Here is a 25,193-nt window from a genome sequence, read left to right as displayed (position 1 = left end):
CATTTGTTACTGTCTTGTTTTTATGACGCAGGATGACTGATACCAATTTTATTAATAACATTTTCAGAACATGAACACACAATGACAAGGCATTTACAGCCTTGTTGCAACCTTCCCTCACATATGTTACCTGATCTGTAGAGTGTACCATATTGTACCTAATACTTGAGTCCACAACCATAATCCACATATTATCATAATATTTCCTTTTTATAAACCAGAAGCACTTCTGGCGAGTCTCTGTTAAAACAAAATAGATTGTGAATACTGCCGACTCGTGTACACAGAATCTCTTATTTACTCTTTCACACTGTTTTGATCAGTCTGTTTGATCTTTTATTCATCTCAATATCTCTGTGGTACACAATTCTTTCACTGGATGTTCTGAGGTATTTTTCAGGAGTCTCAGGCTTTGTCTGGTTATCTATTGCTTCACCGGTGGATTCTGCTTCTTGATCTTTTGCTACATGTACTGGTTCAGAGCAGGGTCACATTTCTTTTGTTGTCCATAGGAATTTCCAGTTTCTCCTATACTGTTGTCCATTTGGAGTCTCCGCTGTGCAAGACCTTGGTCTGTGATTCCTGTGACAACGGCAGGATTCCAGATCCCTTCCTGCAGAATCCTCAGTGTCTCTCCCATGTTCAATTCAATAGGTAGAGGTCTCTTTTGTCTACCTTTGCCTTCTTCAACAGATGTTTTAAGGTCTGCATGATATGTTCCACCATTTCATTGGATTGTAGATATTTGGGACTTGATGTATTGTGCCAAAACTCTGAATCCTGTGCAAATTTGCAAAACTCAGTGCCTGAGAATTGTGCACTGTTATATGAGATGAGCACTTCAGGTATGCCATGGTGAGCAAAAAAAAAGTGATGCTCTTACTATCCTCTTAACAGCATAAATTAAAAACTCAGTAATACTCAACAGCTAGTAGGGACTCAACTGTTGTCAAATGTGAACAGGTCCATTCCAATTTTCAGCCATGGTCTTTCTCGAACAGTGTTTGGTTGAAGTGGTTCTTTTTGTTGTCATTTAGCGTACTTTTGGCACACGGCACAAGGGTTCACCATTTCCCCAATTTGTGTTCCCATTCCAGGCCAATACATTACATGTTGAGTTCTTTTCTTGCATGTTTCTATGCTGAGGTAACTTTCATGTATGTGTTGCACCATTTCTTTCCTCAGTGTGACAGGAATTACTATCTTTTCTGCTACATGAAGTTCCTCGCAAAAGTTCTTGTACAGAAGAAGAGGCTCTTCTCTGGCTTGTGAGTCAGCCAATTTGTACAAGTCACTGCCATCTTCAAAGGGTGACGTAATTCTTGGTCGCTTCCCTGATCTCATCCAGTTTGGTTATAGTCGCAGGTCAGTGTTTTGTCAGCATGTGAACATGCGCTTCCGTTTCTTTGTCCTTTTCTTCCGTGATGGATAGATATGCATGTGACAGGTTGTCTGCGATGTACATTTCTTTGCCTGGTTTGTATTTAAATCAGACCTGGTGCTTCTGCAGATGCAGCATTAACCTTTGGATTCTTGCTTCAGTTCAGGAGCTTTTAAGTATAGTTTTCAAAGGCCTATGATCAGACTCTACCTCCAGGTCTTTGTCATGGATAAACTGGTGGAAACGTTCCGAGCCAAACACAATTGCTCGTATTTATTTCTCTACTTGGGCATAATGTTGTTGTTTCAGTCATTGCCTTTGAAGCATACCACCACTTCTGTCTTATTTTGCAAGAGGACAGCTCCCAGAACATTTTCAATCAGCCTGTCAAGATATCCGCTGATATCTTGACTGGTTGATTGACATTGTAATATTTTAACACTGGTATCTGGGTCAGTGTTTTCTTTAGACTGATCAAAGCTTCTTGGTGACATTGTTCCCCATGCCACTCCACATAATTTTGTGGAAACTCTGTGAGGTGCTGTCAGGTCTGACATTTATGGAATGTATTTCCCAAGACAGATCAACATGTCTAAAAACCTCTCCAAGTCTTTCTTACATGTTGTGGGTGGGAACTTCACAACTGCTTCAATTTTGCTCTGGTTTCAGTTCCTAACTTGTTAGCACATGTCCCAAGGGAGCTATTTCACACTTTTGCTTCTTCCATTTGAAGTTCCTTTCTCTTGCTCTTCTCAGCTCCACCTCATTCTGTGGTTATGTTCTTCTTGTATAGCTCCCCAGACCAGCACATTTGTTAGTGTAGGTTTCTACACACTCTAACCCTTCAAACAGCTGCTTCACTGTCCCATGGAACACCTCAGGAGCTGAATTAACACCAAAAGGTAAACATAAAAATCTGTAGCCTGTATGGGTGTATTGAACATACAGAGAAAGGAACTGCGTTCATCCAGCCAGAACCCTGAACTTGCATCCAAGACTGAACAGTATTTAGCATCAGCAAGCTTAAACATGATCTCTTCTACTGTGGGCACTGATAATGCTCTCTTTCTACTGCCCAATTTAGGTCTCTGGGATCCAGACAGACCTGCTGAATCCCAACAAGTGGGTTACCCACTTCGTTGGTTCTTCAATTTTCTTTACGATGGGAAGCTTCTCCATTCTGTCCAACTCTCAGCATTACTGGTACTTTCCTGAGGGGATGTATTTTGGGTATCACGGTTTAATCAACCTTGATGGTGTGTTCTCCCTTAAGGCAACCAATCGCCTTGAACACACTTTGAACTTACTCAGGGTGTCAGCAGACGTGGCAGTCATTATTCTCTTGATTGGCTTCAGATTTTCACCAGCTTTGATTCGAAGAATAATTTTTTACTACGATAAATGGAAGTGCTTGTGACCATTTTGTGTAGTTCACTTGAAGTGTGCATTCGGCTTCTGCAGCAACTTTTGCACCTGTGTAGGTAGACAACTTCACTTTTGTTTTAGTTAGCTGTTTTTTTTACTTATCTTACAAAGAAAGCTTATGGTAATGGTACTTGCTTGTGCACCTGTGTCAAGCTTGAAATTCACCATCCTGTTGGGAGTCATACAGTATAGAAGGGGCCCTTCAGCCCATCAACTTTGCACCAACGAAACTACACTAAATCTACACTAATCCCACTTTCCAGGGCTTGGCCCATAGCCTTGAATGTTATGACGTTTCAAGTGCTCATCCACATACTTTTTAAAGGTTATGAAGTTTCCCACCTCTCCTACCCTCCTAGGCTGTGCATTCCAAACTCCTACCACCCTCTGAGTGAAAAAGCTTTTTGCAAATTTCCTCTAAATCTCCTGCCCACACATTAAAATTATGCCCCTTTGTTATTGACCCTTCAACTATGAGGAGCAGCTGCTTCTATGTTAAATTTTTGACAATTTTTAAACCAACCTTCCATTTGTCTATAGAATTTGCTGTTACTGAACCAAAGGTTCAGTTTCAGTGTCTGTGACATCAGTTGCACTCGAGTGCACTTTCTTTGAGTTACACATCTTCGCAGAGTGATTTCGTTTATCACAGTTCTTGTACTGCTTTCCGGAGGCTGGACAACTAGGTACATAATGGTCTGTTCCACATCAACTCCATTTAAATGTTTTATTCTCAGACGAGTGATTGTTCAAGCTCTCCAAATTCACAGGATTTAGCTAGTCTTCTCAACTCCGTTACGTACTGCCGTGCATGCACACAAAAAAATTGTATCTTTCACATCTGATGTTTTTCTTAGGACTGCAGTAAGCTTTAAATTTTTCCATTCCTTCTTTCAAGTAATTTCATTTTCTATTACTTTCAAATGTGAATGTGTTATAAACTTCTAGGGCTTCTTCCCTACGACATGAAGAAAGGAAAAAAACTGTACCTGCGAGTGTTTCATATTACTGCCTGTCGCTGTGAGGTACAGGTCGAAGCGCTGCTAGAATCTCCTCCAGTTGTCGGCAAGGTTACCCTCCAAACTGAGCTCTGTCTGTCTTTTCAGAGCGTCCATTTTGTCTTTAGTTCACTTCCAACACCATGGGGCGATTTTCCCAAAAGAAAACTACATGCCCGACGGGCGTAAAAACAGGAGATTTTCCCATCTGTTTTTTGGGCAAAGTTAGTTGTTTGAATTTCCAGCACTCCATGCTTCACAGAGTCTGCCTGGGGCGGGGGATTGCGGCCCGGTAGGGAGATTGGCACATGCGCACTGCCCCCCGAACTGCCAGCCTCCCATTAGAACATAGAACATAGAACATTACAGCGCAGAACAGGCCCTTCGGCCCACGATGTTGCACCGACCATTTAAAAAAAAAAACTGTGACCCTCCAACCTAAACCAATTTCTTTTCGTCCATGAACCTATCTACGGATCTCTTAAACGCCCCCAAACTAGGCGCATTTACTACTGATGCTGGCAGGGCATTCCAATCCCTCACCACCCTCTGGGTAAAGAACCTACCCCTGACATCGGTTCTATAACTACCCCCCCTCAATTTAAAGCCATGCCCCCTCGTGCTGGATTTCTCCATCAGAGGAAAAAGGCTATCACTATCCAGAACTAGCTTCCAGAACACCCCCAATAGCCGGCCCCGACACCTCCTCCCCAATGACCAGCCCTGATCGCACCCCCCCGGCCCCGCCCACCATGGCCAGCCCTGATCATCCCCCTCTCACCCCACTGATCGCAGAGCAGCGGTTCTCCCCACCTCCCCCGCCTCCTGCCCCCGCCCCCGATCGGTCTGCCTGCAGACTGGATCCGCCCTGAGCTTTAATCCCCACTGATGGGAACATCCCCCGGCAGAGTCAGAAACATGAGCAAGCCCAGACAATGCCGTCACGGGCTCACTAATGCGATTCAAATGTCAATTTCAATCGGGTAATCAGCTTCGCACCGTATCCTGGCGTGAGACTGATTGTGCCATACAAAACAGTCTTGGAAAGTCGTGACCGGCATCTTCTCGCCGGTTTTTCCCATCACACTGCGCTACTCGAGCAGCATAGCGGGCCGGGTAAATTACACCCCCGTCTTGTTTTTATGATGCAGGATGACCGACATCATTGCTGTAAACTAACTAATTTTCAAGACATGAACACACAACTGCAAAGCATCTGAAGCCTTGTTACAACTTTTCTTACATGTACTTTCTGACTTTCAAACCCCAGGTCAGGGAACCCTGTGAAGCAGAGTGTACCATATTGTACCTAATATTAGAGTCCACGACAACAATCACTCAATTATCATGACAGTTACCTTCTCAAAAATTTGCGAGGTTTGTTCAACATTTGCAGTTCCATGCTGGCCCTTCCTGATCAGATCGATATTTGTCCAGATGTTCTGTCATCTTACCCCATTAACAGATGGGGATGGCACAGCGGTTAGCATTGTTGCTTCACAGAGCCAAGGACCCGGGTTCAATTCCGGCCTCCACACTCTGTGTGGAGTTTGCACATTCTCCTCGTGTCTGTGTGGGTTTCCTCCGGGTGTAAGAACATCTGTGCACTGATTGCAGTTCCAAAGATTGCTTTGTCATATCTGTATCCACTTCATCTTTAGGTTCCAAGTTTGGATTGACTGGAAATGTTTCCATGCTATTTACACTGCCTTTACCATCTTTACAATTTGGTGAAGAAACTGTGCTTGCACATAACCTCTGTTTAGCAGATACATCTGTATCAATTTTGCTCAGTTCAGATCTATTCAGTGCTCTTGTACTTCCTTCTCCAGTCTGTACCAGTGGCATGAAATCCTTTACTGATGGAAAAGGAGTTATAAAGCTCTTAAATGAGGCCTGGATAATATTGGGAAGACCCTGTCTGTGATTTATGATCCAGTTGTTTGTATTTATTTCCAATGCTTCCTTAAATTCCTCACTTAGGAATATTAGCTCATTTACAGAAACAGCAATATCAATATCAAGATACTGGCTAAATTGGGACAGAACCAGTTTTGGAGGTGATGGAATGAACTTGTCTATTGATCTTTGGATATGCAATGGTATGCCCCAATGGGATTGAAATCTTTTTGCTGTGATGTGCCATTCCAGGATTTCAATGGTTTCAGTAGACTGAAAGGCTAATTCCATACCTATGTGCTCTATTTTAGCTTCACTTGGTTTGATTGCTGGAAGCAAAGATGGTGCTTTAGGAATCATCATTTCTACTGACTTGTCAAATGTAGTTGCAATGCCCCAAAGGTTATTAATCTGTTTGTGCTTTAAGTTTGTACCTAAGTGATGAATGATATCCTGTTCAGCAAACAGAATATATGGTAATCTTGTTCTCTTAAATCCTTCAACATGTGTTCTCAGCTTTGGTAATGATTTCTTCAATGCTGGAGGATAACTTTGTTTGTACAATTCCTTCACCAGTTCAGGAAGACAATCCAGTTTAATAGATAGACTTTGTTTTATCACACACATATTTAACTTATTACTACATTCTGGTACAAGTTCAGTAAGAGTAGACTTCCTCCTTTCTCTCTTTTTCATTTGGACACTTCCCTTCAAACTTCCATAGTATGAAGTATTATTTTGTTCTTTGTTCAGAAGAGATGTGCACGAAGAAGAAACTGTTTTATCAGCATTTGATAAGCCTTTCTTTCTGGACTTCATTCTATGCTGTTTTTTAATTTTAAATTGTTCTACAAAATCCCTTATAGGTGGAGGAGGTGCCATAAATTCATTTAAAGATGCCTCAACAAGCCTGGGAATACCCCATATGTGATTTACAATCCTTTTCTTTATATTAACTTCTAGTGCCTTTTTCAGCTGATCATTCATGAATTCTAACTCGATTGGAACAATAACTATTTCAACATGAAACCCTGGATTGAGCCGGGCTAAAATCAGCTTCGGAGCAGGTGGAATAAATGCTTCTGCTGATCTTTGAACATGTGATGGGAAACCCCAAGGACACTGAAGCTTTTTCTGCAAAATATGCCATTCTAGAAAGTTGCTGGTTTCATCAGAAAAAGAAGTTTGTCCAGGTACAGATTTAATTTGAAATCTACTAGCCTTAATTGATGGAGGAATGGGTGGTCCCTTGGGAATCATCATTTCTACTGACTTTTCATACTGTGTTTCAAGTCCCCAGAGATATAAAAGTTGCCTGTGCTTCAAGTTCATTTCTATCTGATCAATATCATCTTGTTCAGTAAAAGGTATATACCTGATTCTTGATTTTTTAATTCCCTTCCCAGGTGCAATAAGCTTTGGTAAAGATTTCTTTGACACTGAAGGATAGGTACATTTGTAGAACTCTTCTACCAGATTAGGCAAGCATGCAGTTTTAATTTCCAGACACTGCCTTAGCACACTCATATCAAGGTTTTTGTCAGACTTTAATCTAAGGATAACACTGGCAGCTATCTCTTTCACTTTATTTATGTGCATTTCGTCTGTTCCAAATTGTGAACCTAATTTTCCTCCTTTCAGTCGCAAGGTTGTGCCCCGAGAAAATATTTCATAACTTCTACCCAAATTGGCACTATTGAATACTGTGCTGCTTTCTTTAACATTTTCTGATTGTTGGACGAAGCTTTCATCATATGGAGTAGGACCCATAAACTGCTTTAAAGATGAGTTAATAACTTTTGGAAGACCCCAATTTTGATTTATGATCCTTTTCTTTATATTTTGATTCAGGGTTTGCCTATGTTCGTCAGTAACAAATGCCGGTTCAAAAGGAGCAACAGCTATTGCACTATCAAGCTGGGAATTTAACTGGGTTAGAATAAGTTTTGGAGCAGGTGGAATTAAGACTTCTAGCGATCTTTGAATGTGCAAAGGTAAGCCCCAATTGTACTGAAGTTTCTTCTGTGTTATGTGCAGTTCGAGCTTGTCTCTTATTTTCTTGTAAAGGAAGTTGTTTTCCATACCCACAGGCTCTATTTGAGCTCCACTGGCTTTGATTATTGGAGGCAATGCTGGTACCACTGGAATCATCATTTCCAATGATCCTTTATAGGGAGTTGGAAATCCCCACTGATGTGTAATCTGTTTGTGCATTAAATTCAATTCCAAACGATCAATTGCTTTTTGTTCAATAAAAGGCATATATGTTGATCTTTGTTTTTTAAAACCTATGCCAGGTAAAATAGCTTTAGGCAAAATCTTCTTTGATGTCTGAGCATTGAGAGCACTGTAGGTATTCATTACCAGTTCAGGTAGGTGCTCTGTTTTAATTTCTAAACACTGCTTTATTAAGCAGAAATCTATAGAACCTCTACATGTAACGCCGTGATTATCAGAAGAAAATACCTCGATATTTTTTTCCACTTCTGTGCTTTTTTGATACTTTGATAAAGGCAATTTTCTTAATTGGATAATACCGTCTGAAGTAGGCACAATGAAAATGGGCATTGCCGCATCTTGTGGCTGTAGAATTAAATCTTCTGTTTTTGGGACAACAGGTATAAAATTCTTTACAGATAACTGAATGATCTTCGGAATGTCGCATGTGCAACTTATAATTCTTTTTCTTGTATTCCTTTCTAGTATTTTCCGGTGTCCATTACTAAGGAAGGGCCGTTCAACCGGCACACAGATCTTCACCAAAAAAACCTCTTGTTTTAACTGTGATGGAATTAATTTTGGGGCAGGTGGAATAAAGTTTTCTTGTGATCTTCGAACATGGAGTGGAAAATCCCAGTTGTGCTGAAGTTTCTTCTGTGTTATGTGCCATTCTATTAAGTCCTTAGTTTTATTGTCAATGAAGGTTGTTTCCTGACCCACAAATTCTATTTGGACTCCATTTGCTTTGATCACTGGAGGCTCCGGTGGTACTTTTGGAATCATAATTGCCATCGATTGTTCATATTGGGTTGTATATCCCCAGAGATGGGTAAGCAATTTGTGCTTTAAGTTCAGTTCTAAATGATTAACAGCATCCTGTTCAATAAAAGATATGTATGACAATCTTGGCTTTCTAAATCTTTTGCCAGGGGCAACTGGTTTTGAAAAAGGCTTTTTTGACATTGAAGGGTAGGTGGCTTTATACATCTCATTCACTATTTCTGGAAGACCACTATTTTTAATTTCAAGGCACTGTTTTATCAAACATATTTCTACCTTGTTCTTACTTTCTTGGTTGAGTATAGGGGAAAGCCGTATCTCTTCTACATTGCAAGGTTTCAGATTACTGCTATATTTCTGACTCTGTTTTGAAGACAGTTTTATTTTCTTCGTCTGTAAAAATGTGTTAATTGAGGCATCTACTTGTACATCTTCCATTTGACTATTGCTGGAAGATATTTTGCCTTTTTCCAACACTTCAGATTGCAGCATAGGAGAAGCTAGGAAATTACTTAAAGACGATTGAATAGCACTGGGGAGGCCCCACTTGTAATTTAGGATTCTTTTTCTTGTATTCAGCTCAAGTCTTTTTCTATGTTCTGAGATTAAGAAAACCATTTCAGGTGAAACAAAAACCAAAGGAAAACCAGGCGGTGGTTTTAGCTCCGAAGGAATTAGCTTTGGAGCAGGTGGAATAAATGTTTCTTGTGATTTCTGAATAAGTAATGGTAATCCCCAATTACCATTTTGAAGTTTCTTCTGTGTAATGTGCCATTCCAGTCTGTCTCTAACTTTATCATCAACGAACCTTGTTTCTTTACCAACAGGGTATACTAGAGCTGTACTTCTCTTGATGATTAGAGGTTCAGATGGACCTTTAGACATCATTATTTCAATTGATTCTTGATAAAGATTTGGAAATTTACATAGATGGGTAATCAGTTTGTGCTTTAAATTCATCTCCAAGTGATTAACAGCATTCTGTTCAATAAATGGTAAACAATGCGGTCTTGGCTTTTTTAGTCCTTTACCAAGTGCTATGAGCTTTGGCAAAGATTGCCTCGATTGCGAAGGATAGCTATTTTTATAAAATTCCTTTAACATTTTAGGTAAGCACCCGGTCTTAATCTCTAGAGACAGCTTTGTTAAACAAATTTCAAGTTTGTCTTTCAATTCTGGTTTGAAGTTCGCAAGTGAAAATTTCTCATCCATTTTTTTAGTTTTCTTGCTTTTGTTATTCTTTTCATATTGTAGCGCTGATGATTTCCCCCTTCTGATTGCTGTCAACGTGTTGTGAAGAAACATTTTGTTTTCTTTATTGCCCACATTAATGTTGCAGCATGCATCTGGAACAGTAGTTATAAACTTATTCAAAGAGGATTGGATAAGATTAGGAAGACCCCATCTGTAATTGATCATCTTTTTCTTTGTATTCATCTCCAATATTTTCTTATGCTCATTACGAAGAAATGGCAGCTCGGGTGAAATAACTACGACTGAAAAAGCAGGCTCTTGTTTTAACTGGGATGGGATTAGCTTTGGAGCAAGTGGAATAAATGCTTCTTCTGATATCTGAACATCTAATGGTAATCCCCAGGTTTTCTGGAGTTTTTTCTGCATAACATATCTTTCAAAGTTGTCTCTCACTTTGCGATCAATGAATGTTGTTTCCCTACCCACTTGTTCTATTTTAGCTCCACTTGACTCGATTGCTGGAGGCATAGGTGGCACTTCAGCGATCATCATTTCCAATGATTTATCATTTAGGGTTACAAGTCCCCAGAGATAGCAAATGCGTTTATGCTTTAGGTTCAGCTCCAAACGATCAACTGCACTCTGCTCAATAAACGCTATATATAATGAACATGGCTTTTTATATACATCACCAGGTGCAATAATCTTCCTTAATAGCTTCTTTGACATGGAAGGATAATTTTTTTTATAAGATTCTTTTACTATTTCTGGTAAACAATGCATGTTAATTTCTAGACACATTTTTCCGAAGCACATATTAAGTTTATCTGTATACTCTTGTTTGAAGTTGAACAAAATGGCCACTTCAGCTGTTTTGCTCGGTGTTGTGTCTTTGCTACCATCTTTACTTTTGTGCATTTGCGAAGGAATTCTCATCCTACTTCTTCTATCAATATTGCTGGGTTCTGTTTTGTTGGCTTCGACTATTCCTGACTGTAACACTAAATCTTTTCTTGATGTAGAAAGGGCTATGAACTTTCTTAATGAAGACTGAATAAGTATTGGAAGACCCCATTTGTGATTTATTATCTTCTTCTTTGTATTAAGTTCTAATAATTTCCTAAGTCCTTTACTTAGAAATGTCATTTCAGTTGGAGCAACAATTACTTCAAAGCTAAACTGTAGATATAGATGGGATGGAATCAGTTTTGGAGCAGGGGGAATAAAGGTTTCTGCTGACAATTGAATATGCAACGGTAAGCCCCAGTTCTGTTGAAGTTTCTGCTGTGTAATGTGCCATTCTATTCTGCTCCTAACATCATATTCAATGAAAGTGCTTTCCATACCCACAGGTTCTACTTTAGTTTCACTTGCTTTGATTGCAGGAGGCATAGGTGGTCCTTTCGGAATCATCATTTTGATTGATTTATCATATACAGTTTCAAGTCTCCAAAGGTGGATAATCTGCTTGTGCTTTAAGTTCAGCTCTAAATGATCAATAACATCTTGTTCAATAAATGGTAGGCACCATGGTCTTTGTTTTTTGCAACCTTCATTGGAAACAATAAGTTTTGGTAATTCTTTTTTTGCTGCTGTAGGGTAAGTACGTTCATAAAATCCCTGTACAATGTCAGGTAAATTATGTGTTTTAATATCAAGAGTTTGCTTTAATAAACACATATTTAGTTTATCTTTACATTCTGATTTGAGATTGGAAGAATCTGGGAATGCACTTATCTTCTTAAACTTTGCTCTTTTATAAACTTTCTGGCAAAGCAGTGAAGGGAACTTTTCCTTCTTGTGCCCTGCAGTAATTTTTGAATTAAGATCTATGACATTGTGAGTGAATGTTTTACTTCCTTTTATGCTTCCTGACTGTAATGTGTCACTTTGTAGTGATGGCGTGGAGTAATTAAGTCCTTCAAGGATGTCTGAATAAGATTTGGGAGACCCCATTTTTGATTTATGATCTTTTTCTTTGTATTCATTTCCAATCTATTTCCATCTTCAGCACTTATAATAAGTGGTTCAGTTGATGTCACAATTATATCATGAATACAATGTGGCTTTAGCTCAGAGGAAACCAATTTCGGAGCCGATGGAATAAATGTATCCATTGATTTCTGAATATGTAATGGAAAGCCCCAATTATTCTCTAGTTTTTTTCTCGTAATATGCCATTCCATTTTGTCTCTAACATCATTGTTAATGAAAGATGTTTCCATACCTACAGTTACAATTTGAACTCCATTTGATTTACGTATTGGCGACACATTTGGTCCTTTAGCAACCAGCATTTTGACTGACTTTTCATACAGTGTGTCCTGTGCCCAGAGATGAATAATCTGTTTGTGCTTGAAGTTGAATTCTAAACGATCAACAGACTCCTGTTCGATAAAAGATATATACAACGATCTTGGCTTTTTGAATCCTTCACCAGGTGTAATTAGCCTTGGAAGACATTTCTTTAATTGCACAGGATAGGTATCTTTGTACAAACGTTTTACGAGTTCTGGAACACTGTGCATTTTGATTTGTAGGCTTTGCTTTGTTAAGCATGTACATAGTTTATCTTTCTGTGCTGGTTTCAGACCAGCAAAATCATCTATTTTGTTTGATGTCTTGTTATTACTACTTCTTTTAGATTGTGGCAACAAAATCTTTCTTCGAATGCGCAGTGGAAATATGCCTCGAGGAAACAGATCACTCTTTACCTTTTCAATGGGAGTGTTGCTCAATTTTTTCTTGTCTTTAATTATTTCAGTTTGTAGCATGAAGTCCTTCACTGATGGAGCAGGAGCCATAAAATTACTTAAAGATGACATAATGAGCTTGGGTAGGCCTAATTTCTGATTTACAGCTCTCTTCATTAGATTGAACTCCAGTCTTTTTTTATGTTCATTGTGAAGGAATGTTGGCTCAGGCGGGGCAAAGACAGTCACAAAATTAGGCTGGGGATTTAACTCAGATAATATTAGTTTTGGAGCAGGTGGAATTAAAGCTTCTTGTGATCTCTGAATATGTAGTGGTAAACCCCACTTTTGCTGAAGCTTTTTCTGTGTAATATGCCTTTCAAGGTCTTTTCGAACTTTATCATTGGAGAAATTAATTTCCACGCCCACAGGCTCTATTTGAGTTCCATTCATCTTGAAAGGTGGTGGCATAGGTGGTGCTTTAGGAATCATCATTTCCACTGATTCCTCATACAGAGTTGCAAGTCCCAAAGAATTGGTCATCTGTTTGTGTTTTAAATTAAGTTCTAAGCGATCGATAACATCCTGTTCCATAAAAGATATATACATTGCTCTTGGCTTTTTGAATCCATTTCTGGGTACAATTAGCTGTGGTAATGATGTCTTTGAGGTCGGATAATAGGTGACTTTATAAAACTGCTTCACTCTTTCTGGCAAGCAGTCCATGCGCATTTCTAGACATTGCTTCATCAAGCATACATCCAGTTTATTTTTAACTTTTTGTTTCAGATGAGCAAAGACAAACTGCTCACCTAATTTAGCTGTTTTTGAATTCCTTTTACCTGCTCTGTATTGTACTGAGAACGTCTTTTCTCTTTGTGGTTGTACAAACATTTTCTGTTGAAAGCTCATTTCATTATTCTCTATTTCAATGTTATTGGCTTTTGGTTTCTTTCTTGCCATGTTTTTTGACTCCATAATATCATTCATTGATGGTGCAGAAGCAACAAATTTTCTTAAAGATGACTGAAAAAAATTAGGGAGACCCCGCCTTTGATTGATGGTTTTTTTTCTGGTGTTCAGCTCCAACATTTTATTAATTTCAACATCTACAAATGGCAACTCACATAGAGTAATGACCAAAACAGAATCAGCTTTTGGGCTCAGCCGAGATGGAACCAACTTTGGAGCAACTGGAATGAATGCTTCTACTGACTTCTGATAATATGATGGCTTGCCCCAATTGTGTTGAAGTTTCTTTCGAGTAACATGCCATTCAAATTTATCTCTGACTTCTTTGCTAATAAAAGTGGTTCCCATGGGCACAGGCAGTACTTGGCCTCGATTTGCTTTGAGTGCTGGAAGTGCAGATGGAGCTTCGGGAATCATCATTTCTATTGACTCTTCATGTGGAGTTTGAAATCCCCATAGGTAGGAAATGTGTTTCATCTTCAAATTCATTTCCAAGTGATCAACAGCATTCTGTTCAAAGAATGGTATATACCATGGCCTTGTTTTCTTACAACCTTCACCAGGTGGAAAAGATTTTGTTAAAGTTTTTTTTGGTGTTGGGGGGTATGTATTTTTGTAGCATTCTTGTACAATTGCTGGTAAATTGTCCAGTTTTATTTCGAGACATTGTTTTATTAAACACGTATCTAACTGATCTTTATGCTGCGATTCCAGGGTAGCAATCACAGATAACATTGGTTTTCTCTTCACTTTCATTAATTTGATAGCTTGGTCACAGAATGGTGCAGACGTTTTTTCTCTCTTGAGTTGTATCAACTTGCTTTGCAAACAACTTGTTTTAAACTTACTCTTTAACAAAACCTCACTTTCTTCTGATATTTCTGACTGTGACTTGATACCCTTTACTGATGGTGCATGAGACATAAAACTCTCTAAAGACAAATGAACAAGCTTCGGGAGACCCCAATGATGATTTATGATCCGTTTTTTTACATTCAGTTCCATTCGTTTCTTATTTTCAATGTCGAGAAATGCAGGATCAATTGTAACAACATTCACATCAAAATTAGGACATGGGTTGATCTGTGAATTAATTAGTTTTGGAGCAGGTGGAATGAATGCTTCTTGTGATCTTTGAATATGTAACGGAAAACTCCCGTTACTTCCAAGTTTTTTTTGTGTAACGTGCCACTCTAAAATCAACCTGGCTTTATTAGTAATAAAAGAAGTCTTTACAGCCGTAGGTAGTATTGTAGCGTCAGTTGCCTTGATTACTGGAGGAACAGGTAGTACCTTAAAAACCTGGAGGAACTCCACCTATTACTTGTAATTCTTCTATTCACATTTCTTTCAATTTTTTTATGTTCTGGAGTTACGAATGGTAATTCGGTGGTAGTAACCGTATCAATTAGACTTAGCGGTGAAGAAATCAAATTAACTGAAGAAAGAGATGCTTCTGCTGGCTTCTGGAAATCTGTGGATAAATCCCAGTTGTGTTTGAGCTGTCCCTGTGTAACATGCCATTCAAGACTGTCCCTTGTTTTGTCATCAATGAAAACTGATTCCACACGAACTGGCTTTATTTGGGCATCATTTGCCTTGGTTGTGAATGTTCCTTTAGGAGTCACCTTTCTCACTGAATTTTCAAAGGAAATTGGATATTGCCAGAGATGGGAAATAAGTCTTTGCTTTAATTTCATCTCCAAGCAATCAACAGCATCTTGCTCAATAAATGATACACATCGCGGCCTTGGCCTCTGACTTCTTCTATCAAGAGGAGTAAAGTTAATTAAAGGTATTTCATTTGGGTGAACACTGCTGACTGATTCTTGAATATCAGATGGAATTTCAAACTGTTCCTCAGCAACGTACATTTCAGATTCATTTGTAATGTTCTGAACCTTCTCTATCGGCATGGCTATGTCAGTGCTGTAAGATTTACTAAACTGAATTGATGAATGGCTGTTACTTGCTTTTTGTTGTGTTCTAAATTCAGCTCTGTCTGTTTTGATCTCATCAAAACAATTAATTTGTTTAGTATCCATTGCTTGGGTCACAGATGGTGGAGCCTGTTTCTTATCAAGAGATTGAGGTTTTAAATTAACCAATGTCTTAGTGCTAAAAATGGAGACTGGTGGAATAATCAATACATGGCTTTCATTGAATGTTTCTGAAAGTGACTTCATTATGTTCACATTAACAGAATCTATGAGGTTAACCCCCTTGATTAATATTGGTCTCCACTGATGAATTCCAATCCTCCTTTGCAAATTAAATTCCAAGTCATAAATGTCAGGTTCCAGAAGGGCTGGCATTTTCAAATCCTTTCCAATGAGTTCAATACATGATTTCTTAGGTAAGGATAACAGTGGAAGCAGTATCAGTGAAAGTGACTTCTTATGCATAAATGGCAATCCCCACTGACCTTCTAATGCCATCTGAGCAACATTCAGCTCAAGAGTACCAACCCGGTTATTAGGTAAGCTTGGAGGAACTGAAGGTATTGGTTGATCATTCGCATTTTCCATTTGCTGAACTTCTCCATTCACTCCCTGAATTTTTTTGTCAATTTCCAACTCTTCAGTAACTGGTGTTGAAACAGAATGAAGTTTTCTTCTGAGCTGAAGTAACTCAAATTTTTCAACATTTTCTTTGGTCAGCAAAGCAACTTTCTGAATGCGTGGATAAACATGAAAATTAGTATTGCTTGCCAATGCATATTTTTCATGTTCTCCCAAATGGTAAATTTCAGGCAAAGGTAGCTGGTTCTTTAAGTTAGAAACTTCTAATGATTCCATCTGTTTTGTCTCTGAGTCTGGGAAGACTGTTACATGAAGACCATTAGTGTAATTATTGTTTATAAAATCATTCTGTACTGGCACGCTTTTTATTTTGTCAATTATTGCTGTGGAGGCAAGCAAGGTCTGGCCTGGTGGGGATGTTAGACAGGAGGATGGCATGCATCCTGATGTTTCTATTTCACTCAAGGTTTCATACACAGTAACATGTGCATTTCCTGTTTCAGTATTCATGCTAGTACTTGTAGACCTAGATGATTCAGAAGGCCACTGAATATCTGAACAACGGGCAAAAGAGAAACAACCGTCACGACTGCAGAATGGAACGGTTCCAAAACCAGCAGTTGGCACTGGAGAAAGTGGGTCGCAAACTTGGCTTTGTAATGTAAAGTAAGGTGCCAGATTATTTATATTGACGGATGGTATTTTTCTCATTGATGTTTCAGTATTGTAAGAACTTTTGATTGTTTGTGTACTGTAATTAAGAGATGACTCAGGACTTGATCATCGTGAACGTGCCATTTTGGCATCCTCACCACCTGTTATCTTTGACATAAGTGCTTCATCCTTTCTAAATTGTGACGGTGATACAGAATATTTCTCACTCTTGTAACTACTGGAATCAGCTTCCTTCAGTGCTGTCTTACTTCTTGGTCCTGAACAATATTTGTCCATTGTGTTACTAGTAACTGTGCACTGCTCATCAGTACTTCGCCATGTAATGCTCGGAGTCATCCTCCACATTTCTTCAGAAGAGAACTGGTCAGATGTGTTTGTTCCAATCGAGGTGTAGTTTTCGAACAAATTCTGTTCTGGGCATTTTTGTTTCAAGTCTGATGAGGCGATACAGCTCTTTCCACCACCGTTTAAAGCACTGTTAAGAGAAGAGGTATCAGAAACTGAGCTGGACTTTTTGTAATTTAATTTTTCAGATGTAACTGAGCCAAATGAATGAAGGGATGTATCCTTGCCGCAATGGCGATGATGATCACGTAAAGGTATCTCATTGGAGCTTTGATGTAATGCTTTTTCATTTAGTGCTCCTTCACCTTCTTCAAACTTTGACTTGTCAAATTCTTCTCTTGCATTACGTTGTTTTCTGTTTAGTTGCAATACATACAAGTCAACACATTAAAAATAATTCAAATTATCTCATCAATATATATTAACAGAACAATGTTATACAGGCAACTTCTCACAAATGTACATTTTAAAGAACAAGTACAAGATTTAGTAGATTGTCACTCTGTTTCATAGGGCTGAATTTTCTGGTCCTGCCTGTGGCGGGTTTCATGTTGGGCAGGAGCAGAAAATACAGAGAGAAGCCGAAAATCAGATTTCTGGCAGGAAATTAATTTGGAATTTTCCCCTCGCCGCATTCATGGTAGACAAATGGCGAGTTGGGTTTCCCACTGATCCATGACAGGAATGCCATTTGGGTACATTACCATGTCATGAATACTCAATATAAGTCTATTTGCTGGTTCCACCTTCTAATCTTGCATCACCTTAGTGAGAAATTAGATTGGTCGATACAAGGTCTGGAAATGAGTGGCATGCAGCTGCTGGGCCTCATATCGCTCGTGCTTTTGAGATGACTGCAACATTCATAATTTACTTGCAGCAGCACTACTCCAGATTCTTACCAATAACAGTGAGGCCAGAGTGGCGGGGGATGCAGGGTAACTCTGCTCACTGACACTCTCCGTACTCCAGGAGGGCATGTTCTGCAGGGCTAAGTCAGGGCTGCAGCACAAGACAGAGAACAGCATTGATACGTTTGGGAGTTGCGGGGAGGGGGAAGGATTATGGAGTCATGAGTGACAATGGGCAGTAGTGGAGTTGGTGGGTAGAAATGGCAGGCAGAGGGGAGACTGAGTGTGGGGAAGCTGGAGCCTGATGTGGAAGACTAGAATGCAGACACAAAGCTGGTGGATGAGATCGAAGTGTTTGAATGGGAGGGAATAGACACAGACACCAGAGAGGTGCGGTGGGAGTGGGGGGGGGGGGGGGGGGGGGGGCTGCGGCTGGTGAGATAGATCGCACAGTGACAAATGGAGGTGGGGGCTGGGAGAGTATAAAGAGGAAGTGGAGAGCTCCTTGAAAGAAAGTCATAATCACTAGTCAGGGCTAGGGGATCAAGGTGAGAAATGAAAAACAGTTGTTGGGCTGAGTCGACCTCACATTCGGTGAGATGTTAAAGTCAGTCTTGAGGCTTCCAGGACCAGGCTACAGCACTATGCAAGACATGTACATTACTGTACTATCCCAGGGAGGGACAAAGTTTAAGTGCTCAATTTGGATAAGGTACGGCTTAGTATGCAGGGCATGAACATGGTCTTACCATCAGTGGCCATAGGCTTGTCTGGCTCAGTACTGAGTTGCAGATGGTACTGTTAGGGGAGCTTGTAAATCAGGAAAACATGATAAAGAGGGGTAGTCAAAGTTTGTGTGCGTGTGTATGTGTGTGTGTGTGGGGCGTTGTCCTCGGTATATGATAGTGTACAGATCCTCAAGATTGGGAGGGGTGAGGTCTACATGGGACATATGGTATTGATGAGTTCAGGTGGCTGAAATGTTCATTACAATTACAATGGGATCTCGGGTTACTCGGAAGCTGGAGAATAAAGAACAGTACAGCACAGGAACAGGCCCTTTGGCTCTCGAAGCCTGGGCTGATCACGTTGTTCTATCTTGACCAACCGTCTGTATCCCTCTATTCCCCAGCTGTTCATATGTTTATCCAGATAAGTCTTAAATGTCGCTAACATGTCTGCCTCAACCATCTCACTTGGCAGTGCATTCCAGACCCCCACCACTCTGTGTAAAACATTTCCCCCGCACATCTCTACCGAACCTTTCCTTATAAGAATAACCAGAAGGACATTTTCCTACAATTGTGGAGTTGCAGGAAATTTGGAGGAACCCGAAAAGTGACAAGGAGAGGTTTGCAGCTCGTCTTAAAACAAAAAGGTTGCAGCACCATAGCCTGAAGTTGTTACAGTTTGAAATCAAAGCCTGCACAGCATGGGTCTGAGAAGTGTGGGAGGAGCCCAGGACTGGGTTGCTTTCAAGGGGCACCCTCGAACTGCATTGGTACTCAACATTGAAATGATGCTCGAGCTGGGAGAAAGATTTCCTTGAGAACCTGCAATTGGAGCCGTCCCCTTTTGATGTGTGTCAGAAAGAGACTGCAGGAGTCATCGAGTTCTTCAGGGTAATGTCCAAGACCCAACTATCAACAGCTGCTTCGTTAATGACCTTCCTTCATCATAAACTCTGAACTGGAGAGGTCTGGTGACGTTTACACAATGTTCAGCACCATTCATGATTCCTCAGATGAGAAAGCAATCCATGTCCATATGAACACCGCTCGACAATCACCAGGCAAGACTGTTCTCTTCCTGTTGGGGAGCATTTCAGCGGTCACGGGCATTCGGCCTCTGATATTCGGGTAAGCGTTCTCCAAGGCAGCCTTCACGACACACGACGGCGCAGAGTCGCTGAGCAGAAACTGATAGCCAAGTTCTGCACATGAGGAGGGCCTCAACCGGGATATTGCGTTCATATCACACGATTTGTAATCCCCACAGCTTGACTGGACCTGCAGAGTCTCACTGGCTGTCCTGTCTGGAGACAATACACGTCTCTTTAGCCTTTCTTGATGCTCTCTCCACTCATATTTGTATCTTAAAGACTTGATTAGCTGTAAGCATTCGCATTCCAACCATTATTCATGTAAATTGAGTTTGTGTCTTTATATGCCCTGTTTGTGAACAGAATTCCCACTCACCTGAAGAAGGGGCTTAAGGCTCCGAAAGCTTGTGTGGCTTTTGCTACCAAATAAACCTGTCGGACTTTAACCTGATGTTGTTAAACTTCTTACTGTGTTTACCCCAGTCCAACGCCGGCATCTCCACATCATGACTACCATCGACACCGCAAACTGCCACCTCCAAGTGGAGAGGATCTCCAAGAAGATCGCGCATATCGACACAGACATCAAGTTTCTACAAAGATGCAAGAAAGCAGACAAGATACCGAAAGGACTACAGATCACGAACCCACTCAGGTCAAACTAGAACAGACTACGCTGAGAGACTTTGCCATCGCACCTCTCTCGCACTCCTCAAACACCTCGTACACCAGCTCAACAGCAAACGCCGCAGCCTGGAAACCAAGAGAGAGTCCACATTCTCAACTTGCGCTCAGGATGCAGACCAGCTGCGAAACTCTGCCAAGCAGGCGAGACAAAGGAACTACACCATCTACATGCACACCAAGAACAGGAAACTTGAGAAACTCGGCATCACCACCAGCAGCAACCAAGCCTCCCCCGGTACCACAGTAGAAAACAGTACCACTGCAGGGAAGTCCATTGTCAACTTGTCTGACTACACACTTCAACCAGATGAAATCAAAGTTCTCAGCTGAAGGCTTAATTTTTGCCCCACCACCAAAATAGACCCCATCAGTCTCGCAGCAGACACAGAGGAATTCATCAGGCGAATGAGGCTGCGGGAGTTCTTCCACAAACCCCAAGAGGACAACAGCAAACACAATGAGACAGACAATGAACCGGAACAGCTGACAGAGAGATCCGCAGTGCATCCGAAGAGGAAAGAGTCGAATTGTCCGCAGCAAACTACCCAGCCTTCAGGAGAACAGTGACCACGACACCACACAACCCTGCCACAGCAACCTCTGCAAGACGTGCCGGATCATCGACACAGGTGCCATCATCTCACGTGAGAACACCATCCACCAGGTACACGGTACATAGTCTTGCAACTCGGCCAACGTTGTCTACCTGATACGCTGCAGGAAAGGATGTCCCGAGGCATGGTACATTGGGGAAACCATGCAGACGCTGCGACAACGGATGAATGAACACCGCTCGACAATCACCAGGCAAGACTGTTCTCTTCCTGTTGGGGAGCACTTCAGCGGTCATGGGCATTCGGCCTCTGATATTCAGGTAAGCGTTCTCTAAGGCGGCCTTCACGACACACGATGGCGCAGAGTCGCTGAACAGAAACTGATAGCCAAGTTCCACACACATGAGGACGGCCTCAACCGAGATATTGGGTTCATGTCACACTATTTGTAACCCCCACAGCTTGCCTGGACCTACAGAGTCTCACTGGCTGTCCTGTCTGGAGGCAATACACATCTCTTTAGCCTCTCTTGATGCTCTCTCCACTCACATTGTTTGTATCTCAAAGACTTGATTAGCTGTAAGTATTTGCATTCCAACCATTATTCATGTAAATTGAGTTTGTGTCTTTATATGCCCTGTTTGTGATCAGAATTCCCACTCACCTGAAGAAGGGGCTTAAGGCTCCGAAAGCTTGTGTGGCTTTTGCTTCCAAATAAAACTGTTGGACTTTAACCTGCTGTTGTTAAACTTCTTGCATATGCAGCAAGACAATTGACAATATCCAGGCTTGGGCCGACAAGTGGCAAGTAACATTCATGCCAATACCATCTCCCCATGACATTCAATGGCACTACCATCGCTGAATCCCCCACCATCGACATCCAGGGATTTAACAATGATCAAAGCCTGAACTGGATTAGCCATATAAACATAATGACTATAAGAACAGGTCAGGAGCTGGGAATACTGTGGCAATTCACCTTTTGACTTCCTTCCCCAAGGCCTGTCCACAATCTACAAGGCATAAGTCAGGAGCGTTATAGAATATTCTCCCCTTATTTGGACTGCCAATACCTTCTTCAAGAAGCTCAACACCATCCAGGGCAAAACAGCCCCCTTCATTGACACTTCTTCCACAAACATTAATTCCCTTCATCAGTGAGGCACAACGGCAACAGTACATACCATATGAAAGGTGCATTGCTGGAACTCACCAAGGCTCCATTGACAGCACCTACCTAACCCACAACCACTATCATCTATAAAAAAAAAGGGCAGCAGATACATAAGAACACTAAAGTTTATCTCAAACTACCGCCACATCCTGACTTGAAAGTATACTTTGTTCATTCACATCTAACAGTCCCAGGGTGAAGGAGTATTGAATAATGGAACCTGGTGCTCATTGCTGCCTTCTTGATGGCAGTGATTCAATTGAGGGGAGAAGGGCCCCGCACCGTCTAGCCCATCTTCCAGAGGAGGCCTCGCCTGAGGTCCATGGTTCAGGGGAGCCCCAGTGCCACCCAGAGGATGAGGAGTTTAGACCCATCTAATGGAGGCCACCTGCACAACCAAGGGTATATCGAAAAGTCTCTCCTTTCTGGAGATGAGCAAAGACAATGTCACATATATCTGCATCTGTCAAGGTATGTAGTGGATCAGAATTGCCACATAGTGTGGGAGGATCAAACACCCCATGATCTGGGAGGACATCTCCTGCCAATCAAACTGAAGATCACTGGTGCACTCAATTTCTTTGTCTGAGGATCATTGCAAGCATCCAGAGGGAACCTATGCAGCATCTCAGTCCTTGGCACATAAATGTATCGAGCAGGTGACATATGCCCTCTACAGAAATTCACATGTGATGAAGCTATTCAGGCTGTTCGATTTCTGGGGTTTGCAGTGATCTCAGGATATGCTCGAGTTCAAGGTGCAGATTGCACACATATAGCTTTGAGAGCTCCATGGCAGCAGCTCTTGATGTTCATCAACAGGAAAAGGTTTCACTCACTGACCATTGGTGTGCAATCATCGGAAGGACATAGAACATGTTTGTAACAGGTACCCTGGGAGTTCCCATGATTCACATACATCCTGAGTCACTCCCAGATACTTTGCATCGAAGGGACTCAGTAATTACAGGGCTGGCTGCTTGGGGATAAGTGGTAACGAATCAAACGATGTCTCTAGACACCCACGTGTCGTCCTCAGAGTTCCTCAGTGGAGAAGTGTATCTGGCGCATAGATTGACACAATCCATCATCGAGCAGACCATTAGCACCTTAATCCAAAAACATCACTTTGAATGTTTGGACCGCTCAGGTGGGGATGGGGCTCTGCAAGAACCTGCAGAAGGTACCCCACATAATCATAGTCTACTGTGCTCTTCAAAACCTGGCGCTTCAAAGGGGGTCCCTGGCCAGAGGAAGATATGGAGAAAGTTGATAGCTTCTTAGATGATGAAGGACAGGAAGGGCTAAAATCTAAAGACAGAGATGAGAGTCAGCACCATGTGAAGATACAACCGAAGAAGTATGATGTGGAAGATGATGTAATTAAGTGGCTTGCGAGACCATTTCATGCATGGATGTCAGATTTCCTTCCCTAAAGTGGATATTAGGGAACTGGATAAATCTTTAAAACAATCAAGTGATCACCATTACATGACTATCTTTTTATTCCAGATTTACTAACTGAACTTGTTAGTAATTTCACCAGCTGTTGTGGTGGAAAATGGACTCCTGTTCTGGTATCTGGATTACTAATTCTGTGACATTACCACTATGCTAATTTACTTTGATTGGAGGATAAATACAGAACAAATTACATTCAAAATAATGTGATGGGATCTTTTACTTTCACTTGAGAGCAGACGGGACCTTGGTTTAACATCTTATCCTGAATCTGACACCTCCGTCAATGTACTCATGCAATGCAGCATCCAGGAGTTTCAAACCAGATTTTAAGTCTAAAGTGGAATAATACGAGCTGAGTGACAGCCAAATCTATAGTCAAATCCACATAGATGTCAGTCAATCAGGCTTTGGCGAAACCATCACCTTTTCCTTGGACTTGGTTGATGGTGACTTCCTATATCGGAAGTTCAGTTATAGATTTCCAGCATCAGTCAGAATGCTGATTTAGACTCTCTCTATTACAGGGGTATAAGTATTACAGATGTGGTTGGCATATGCTGCTCTCTCTCTCAATAAAACAACGTGTTTGATCGTTCAAATACCCCTGATTGATGTACACAACATCTGGGCTGAAACACTGCAATCTGCAGTCGATCTCGGAGTTCTCAATTCCTCGAGATTACTAATCATGAACATATTTACAGCCTTCTTCTGAGCAGCAGCATTTTTACATTTTCCATGCTAAAACCACTGCAATACAACTTGTAGAAGCATAGCGTAGCCAGAAGTAAAATTTAGGAATATTATGAACTCGCACCGCTGACAATATTACGTTCTGGCATCATAGTAAGCCATTAAAATGTGAAAGCATTTCCAATTATTAGCTGGTCTATGGAGCATTTTTATAGTGGCTGCTGATCCTGCAATACCATTTATATTATTGTTAATTAATTAGCACAGCTTTATTGAAGTGGAAGGATTCTAAGAAGTGATTTTGGAATGGGAATGCAGAGAAGTGGGGATCAGGAATAGGTCAGGTTAAGGGTTGTTCAATGAACCCAAGAACACAGGAGCAGGCAATTTGGCCCCTCCAGCCTGCTCTGCCATTTAACTGCATCATGGCTGACCGTCTACCTCAATCTCATCTTCCCACACTATCCCCATATTCCTTGATGTGATTGGTATCTAGAAATCTATAAACCTCAGTCTTGAACATACTCAAATGACTGAGCTTCCACAGCACTCTGAAGTACAGGGAACCAAAGGTTCACCACCCTCTGATTGAAGTAATTCCTTATTTCAACCCGAAATGGTCTACCCCTTATTCTGAGACAGTGCCGCCTGATACAGATACTAGATATCCCCTCAACCAGGAAATATATCCTTCCTGCATCTACCTTTCAAGCCCTGTAAGAATTTCATGCACTTCCATGAGATCAAGGGCCCTATTTTACCATTTTGATTCTAAGTGCTGAATCTGGGAGTGTTTCAGATCCGACTTTTAGACCTGTTCTCAGGCACTCCCATACACATA

The 25,193-nt window shown here is 41.0% G+C and overlaps 1 protein-coding gene across 2 annotated transcripts in view; it reads right to left on the bottom strand.

The window, feature by feature from the left end:
• Window positions 1-14,527: 14,527 nt before the first annotated feature.
• The window catches only part of LOC144499585 (uncharacterized), a 90,745-nt gene continuing 80,079 nt past the window's right edge, over window positions 14,528-25,193 (bottom strand). For both annotated transcript variants that reach the window (XM_078221707.1, XM_078221708.1), the window contains 2 exons: window positions 17,044-17,459; window positions 14,528-16,578 (listed from right to left, as the gene is read on the bottom strand). In XM_078221707.1, coding sequence (XP_078077833.1) covers window positions 14,834-16,578; window positions 17,044-17,459 — 2,161 coding nt within the window. In that variant the 3' untranslated portion in view covers window positions 14,528-14,833. The remainder of the gene's footprint in view (window positions 16,579-17,043; window positions 17,460-25,193) is intronic.

Source organism: Mustelus asterias, chromosome 10 (assembly GCF_964213995.1).
Source record: "Mustelus asterias chromosome 10, sMusAst1.hap1.1, whole genome shotgun sequence".
In the NCBI taxonomy this organism is placed as follows: Eukaryota; Metazoa; Chordata; class Chondrichthyes; order Carcharhiniformes; family Triakidae; genus Mustelus; species Mustelus asterias.
This window is presented reverse-complemented; position numbering and strand designations above follow the sequence as displayed.